Genomic DNA, 6,680 nt, shown 5'->3' on the forward strand with positions numbered 1-6,680 from the left:
AAGACACATGTTAATCTATGTAGAATTATAAGTAAAACCATACCTTTATTTTCTGCTTTAAAAAATTACCGAGTTTCTAAGGCTGTGCTGTCCAATAGAAATATAATGCAAGCCACATATATAATTTAAAATTTCTAGTAGCAAAGATGAAATTTTAACATTTTATATAATTCATTATATACAAACTATTATTTCAATATGAAATCAATATAAAATTATCAGTGAGATGTTTTACATCCTTTTTATACTAAGTCTTTGAAATCTGGTGTATATTTTACACTTATAGCAACACTGAGTTTTTAGAGCATATCTATTAAAAACCAACAACAGTAAGATATGAATTTTTTTTAAGTGTTAGGTTTTGGGGCATATTGTTCTTTTAAAAGGTAAAGACAAAAGAGGTCCTTTTCTGAAAATGGCATAGTAGGCCAGGTGTGGTGGCTCACGCCTGTAATCCCAGCACTTTGGGAGGCCGAGAAGGGTGGATCACGAGGTCAGGAGATCAAGACCATCGAGATGGTGAAACCCCGTCTCTACTAAAAATACAAAAAATTAGCCAAGTGTGGTGGCGGGCGCCTGTAGTCCCAGCTACCTGGGAGACTGAGGCAGGAGACTGGCGTGAACCCGGGAGGCGGAGCTTGCAGTGAGCCGAGATCGCGCCACTGCACTCCAGCCTGGGCGACTGAGCGAGACTCCGTCTCAAGAAAAAAAAAAAAAAAAAAAGAAAATGGCATAGTAAACATTTTTCCTCCAACCGAAGGCTTATTCCTCCATATGAGACAAAAAAGAAAACTGTATTAAATCTACATGTTTTAGAGTCATGAGCCAAACAAAAGACACAAGGTGGGTGATAATGGCAGTTAAAAAGCAATAGTTGAAGCAAGAGAAACAAGCCCATCTCCTATTTATAGTCATAGGAAGCGACTGAAGAACCCAGTAATTTTCTGTTACATCGTAAGGCTAAGATCACCTTCCTGTTTGAGGCTGAGCATTATCATACCTTGGGGTAAGGTTCAGGGTCTAAAATTCAGTTCTCTTTACCTCTTGGGGAATGTTATGACATTTGTCATATAAGGCAAATTGATAAACCAGAAGTCAGCTTGTTAATTTCCAGTGGAAGATATGCCTAGCCCAAAGTAGTAACTGACAAAGCTTCCCTAGATCTGTTTCTTTTGTTACCTATTTAAAAAGGTGTTGCTTACCTTAGATCTTAATCTCATTTCCAGTTCATAGTGACCATTTCCAGTTACCCTAGATTCCAGGGTGAATTCCATCTGGAGATCTTTAGTCTCCTATTCATTGACCTCAGTCTCAACAGGGACCTAAAAGACAGAAATTACAGGTTAACTCTAGATGCAAAGAGCTTTTTTGAGCACAAAGCCAGAGGAATAAGGACCTAAGAGGAATGTAAGTTTGGATTTCTTTATCAAATCCTGGAACCAACATAAGGTTGCCAGGTATGGGCATTTTTAAAAACTGATATATGAAGGATTTTTAATGCCAAAATGTAGGAAAGAATATGAGAATAAAAGTCTTATATACTGAATGAATTTAGCTTTATGAAAAATGAACTGTAGAATCTTTCTCTTTTCACTGTTCTGGGGAAAACTTTGGTATGAACTGCCACTACTATTTATGAACCATTAATATAAAATACATGCATATTGTAGAACTTAAGTTGTCATGGAAGAAGGCACACATTTAGTCAGATGTTTAATATAGTGTGGATAGAATACTATAGAGAGGAAAAGTCAAGGTGGGCTGAACGTCAGGGAAAACTTACAGAGGTGACAGAATTTAACATGCTATAAAACATTTCTCTTTTTTTTTTTTTCATTTGGCTGGAATAAAGCATAACTCTCCACTATTTACAGGTAATGACCTAGGAAGGCAGTCTATTCTGGACATATATCCATCTTCTTATAGCCAAAAAAAAAAAAAAGTAATTAGAACGAAGTAAAAGATCAACTTTCTGTTCAACTATGCATTTCCAGTAGATATGTTTACTAATTGGCTTACATATTAAAGTAGGCAATTAACTCCCTTGATTTTTGTGGTATTTTTCTTTTCAGTTTGGATTATACTTGGAAAAAGGTTAATCTATTTACCTTCCCCCCCCCCCTTAATCCTAACCTCCCTCAGAGCATCGAACTGGCTCCACACAAGTCCTCGGACACAACCTCGAGATGAAGACTACGAAGGGGCTCCATGGAATTGTGATAGCTGCACCTTTCTTAACCACCCAGCACTAAATCGCTGTGAGCAGTGCGAGATGCCACGGTACACTTGAATTCAGAAAAGTCTGCGCCAGGTTGAAAGTGAAACTTTGAGCACTACTAGAAGAAAAGGAAACCTCGGGACTCTATTCATCCACCCAGCCTTTTCATTTTCGATTGCACAGCAGGGAGGAGGAATGGCTTTGTGGTCGTTGTGCTCACGAAAGGAAAAATGGGGAGGTCTTTTTTTCTCCTTTCTTAACTCACTACAGAGTGAGAGATAGGAAGGGATACTTGAAACTGGGAAAGGATTCACTCTGTGAAAGAATGTACACACAGAAGTCAAGAGCTCTTCTGTGGTGGAATCCCAATTGTTAAAGTTACTGCTGAGTGGCCCTTATTTTTCAAACTAGAACTTTGAATCATAGTATAAAATGTTACAGTTTATGCAAACTGTGAATCCCAGAGCAGACTTACCTGGTCACTGCTCTCTGGAAAACCAAGGCTCCCCGTGCTGCTTCCCGTTGCTTCCTACTAAAGAGGACAACAGGAAAAAGCACCTAGAATATTTTTTGGGGGGCGGGGGGCAAATTAATTAAGGGTATTTGTAATTGCTGCTTTTTTCAGGGGTAATTTCCAACACACATACATGCACACAAAATGTTTTAAAATGTGATTTGTAGCAGTCAGGAACTAGGCATATCATGCCTTTGTTTAAAAGTACAATCAGAGGTGGTAAGATGCCTTTGGCTTGTACAGTGATTCATCAAGCTCTGTCAACACTGGTAACTAAGACCTACTTAATGCCACATAAGAGATGCATTTTTTAAGTTACTGCATGTTTTTATTGAGGCCACCGGTTTTCAAAATAACAAGTCCTTACAAAGTATGATTTTATAAATGATATTCTCGTAACACTGCGCTTTGCCAGTAGCACAGAGAATGTATGCCAAATGCAAGTCCATTCCAAAATCCATTTGGAAATCTTGAACTCAGCTGTAGTTCTTAAACTTTTGCAGTCCATAGGGCCTTTTTTTTTTCTCCTTCCAATTTTGTGATAAATTCATGATGTTTACAGCACAGATAAAACTTTGTGCCATAATCCTAATTTAGCTGAAATCAATATTAACTGTTCAATAAAAACTTACTTGCACATGTTAATAAACCAATGTGAGGGGAATTACAGTTGGCCAATGACAAAGTTGCACACTGCATTATTTGGGAAACGAGAGGGATTGTCAAAAATTATTAAGAGAAAGGTGAATATAGAGGACTTTGAAACAGAACTTTTAAAATTTAACATAACTGTATCTAGAGGTCAGTTGAGTTTCTACAGGCAGTTCAGGTCATTTTAAAGCACTCCTTATTTATGAAATAGAACTTCAGGGTGTGGATAAAGTGAAGAGATATAAAATCATGTGACTCACTAAGGCGCATCACTGGAAACTTATAGCATGTTTCAGTCTCTGCCGTTGCTGGAGTTCCTTCTTAGCTCAGAATTGGAGTTTTGGAATCTTCCCCTCATTTTGGTGAGTATAAACAGCAATAAAGTTAGTAGGCTCTCCCATCCTAAAGGATTTTACCTGAGGATATCATCTTAGGAATATCCATTGACTCTCCCATCAGGTATCTTCCCCAACCCCCATACACACAGACACACCCCCCTTCTAATTTAGCAGTAATCTCTGGCAGACCTGGAAAAGCAAGCTGCTCTTAATAGCATAATGAAACCAAAGGCATAATAACTCATCATAGTTTTCCATCAGAATCATCATTTCACACTCTGCCTACAGCTTTGAAAACATTTTTTCATATGTGAAAAATTCCCCCAAAATATATCCACTTGTCTCCCAAAGGAAGTGTGGTAATTACACTGATAAAACATCTCTCATACAACAACTGTGGCAAAACTGTGAAAATAACGGTGAGAAAGCAGATGGGCTCAAAAGCATGGTCCCCAAAACAATGTTCTTTAAAGGTTTTTGTAACACTGGTCTCTGTCTCCAATAACAGTCTAGCCGTCCTACTGTTCTGTAATATGCCTTTGCCTTTGTATGGTTTCATATCTCTTTAGTGATGGTCAACCCCACTTGTTTTTAAGTTACAATTTAGGGGAAAATATATATATATATACTGCTTGGTGTCCTAGCTAAAAGGTTTACCAGTATTCATAGTGATATGCTGAAGTGGAGGCAATTAACTTGGCAGTTGTCAGTTGAGAATGAAAGTAGCATGTCTGAAAACAGTCTGATGCTTTATAAAACCACGTAGATGACTTTAAAACTATTGCATGAAAATACATCAAGGTTAATTAGCTGTTATACAGTAGATGCATGGTTTCAATTCTTTGGTGATATATCTAGTCAATCATTGTTTTCACCTGCCAGGAAAAGAGAGCAAACAGTCTATTGGATAGGTGTAAAGGGTGGGGTATGCAGTATCAGATTGATTTTAAGGAAGTTTTGTACATGTTAATTTTTAATTGTGCATAAGTTTCATATGCCAGCATAGGCTGTATTCAGTTTTAAAACAGGCAAAATGACTTGACACTGATAAATCTGATATATTTAACTGTGTCCCATATGTATACTGCTTTTTGCCTATGACCAGTTTGAACAAGAATTCACCGAACTTTCAAGGTGCCTTTTCAAAAGGATCTTGTAATCAGTTGGTATGTACAGACAATTGGCATGAAAGTGGTAGGATATAAATCGGATGATGCCTGGCTGCTGAGGTGCCTGTGCTCTCTGGATCAGCTGGTGCACTTCTTGTTTCTTGTAAGAGGTTTGCTTCTTTAAAATGACTAGTTTGATGTATCTGGTAACATACAGACCTGACTATACATTTTACATTATTTCGCTATTTTGTAAACTGGGATTTTAGAAAGCACGTTTGCCATTTTGTTAAAGTACATTGCCCCTTAAATTTTGGAGTAGTTTTTAAAAGTTTAAAATGGTAATAGAGGAGCCAGAAACTTTCTAAGCATTGTAAAATGTTTTGAATTGATATTGACTTTGTTTGGAAGAGAGTAGAGGCAGGGGGTTTTAAAGAAACAAAGAAATGCATTGTAAAAATGTAGTTTTAGAGCAGATTAATAATGATGGTGGGGAAAGTGTTGCTAATTTGTTTATTTCCCTGGAAGAAATGGGAAGTGTGATAAGCAGTTTAATTTTTAAGGAGCTGGTCTCAATTTTAGTATTTTTTAATTATGCAAATAAATCAATGTTTCCTTAAATTTTGTCATTGCTTTGTCACAGTTGTCTAGGGTTCTTATCTAACCTTCTGTGGCAATTCAATTTTATATAGTCTTTTAAGAGGTAATTGTAATGTATTTCTGACAGTATAAACAAAAAGAACATAAGCATAGACGAATTGTCCTTTAAAAATATCAATGATGTATCCTGGAATGTGAAGATGTCTCTTTAGAGTTAAAATCAAATTATTTTAATATTGTACCATTGTTAGACCTTGAATGAGTCCATGTTACCATGTGTGTCTGTATATCTGTAGAGAAAGAAAAATGACAACTGAAATGTTACTTTTTAAATCGGAATAAATTGGGCACTGCCTGTGTTGCGCCACTACTGTATCTTTTCGAAAGAATTAACAGTATTTGCCTATTGTAAAAGTTAATTCTGATGACGCTTTCACATTCACCAGACTTTTTTTCCTGTATTATTTGCATCCCCAAATATTTAATACAAGTAGATTCTGCATGGCTTGGGCATTCAGAGATTAATAGAATGATGACTCAATTTTAATTCTAAAGCCATGAAAAGTTACTTTAAGACTGAACAATTCTGATTATTTATGATACCAATGTCCATGTTTCTTTCCCTACTGTAAAAGAATTGATCAGTTTCTTCATTAAAGCAGCAAAAACTTATTAAATCTTGTAAATACCATGTCTCTTTTAGATTTCTGTGTATGCTGTGAATGAAATCATTTTGAGATGAAATTGTACAAAGGCATTTTAAAAGGCTCTGCATGCATCGTACCTCCAAACAGTACATATTCGGAAAGTCAAAGATTCCTGCAAAATAAATAAACTAAAAGCAAACACTACATTCTGCATCTTTTCTGTGTAGTTAGAAATTTACAGTATCAAAGTAGTTCTAGCGTCAGCACTCATATGTCTGGACTGAAATATGCTGTCTCACAACCTCATCATCACATTTGTCTTCCTTTATTAGAACATATAATGTTAGATTTGGGGTATTAAGTGCACATTACTCCATTTGGAAAAATGGTAAAATTATACATAAGCAGGTTTTATATAAAAGTTGGAATATGTTAGGAACTTCTTTTCATTCCACTTTAGAATGTTATTTACAAAAGAATACGTAGTTTTCTTTTTTAAAAAATCTTTGTCATTTCAGAGGCAATAATGTTCTGATATTTTGTTAGGGTCTGTAGTAAACCTTTACAACTTTTACACAGAAATTACCACAAATGAATTATAGT

General features: G+C 36.0%; 1 protein-coding gene across 1 annotated transcript in view; it reads left to right on the forward strand.

Annotated features, from left to right (window-relative positions):
• Positions 1-6,281, forward strand: part of TAB3 (TGF-beta activated kinase 1 (MAP3K7) binding protein 3) — a 62,362-nt gene extending 56,081 nt beyond the window's left edge. The window contains 2 exon segments of the mRNA XM_033200844.1: positions 2,143-2,163; positions 2,166-6,281. Coding sequence (XP_033056735.1) covers positions 2,143-2,163; positions 2,166-2,290 — 146 coding nt within the window. The 3' untranslated portion in view covers positions 2,291-6,281.
• The last annotated feature ends 399 nt before the right edge of the window (positions 6,282-6,680 follow it).

This window comes from Trachypithecus francoisi, unplaced genomic scaffold (genome assembly GCF_009764315.1).
Source record: "Trachypithecus francoisi isolate TF-2019V2 unplaced genomic scaffold, Tfra_2.0 Lachesis_group6, whole genome shotgun sequence".
NCBI lineage: Eukaryota > Metazoa > Chordata > Mammalia > Primates > Cercopithecidae > Trachypithecus > Trachypithecus francoisi.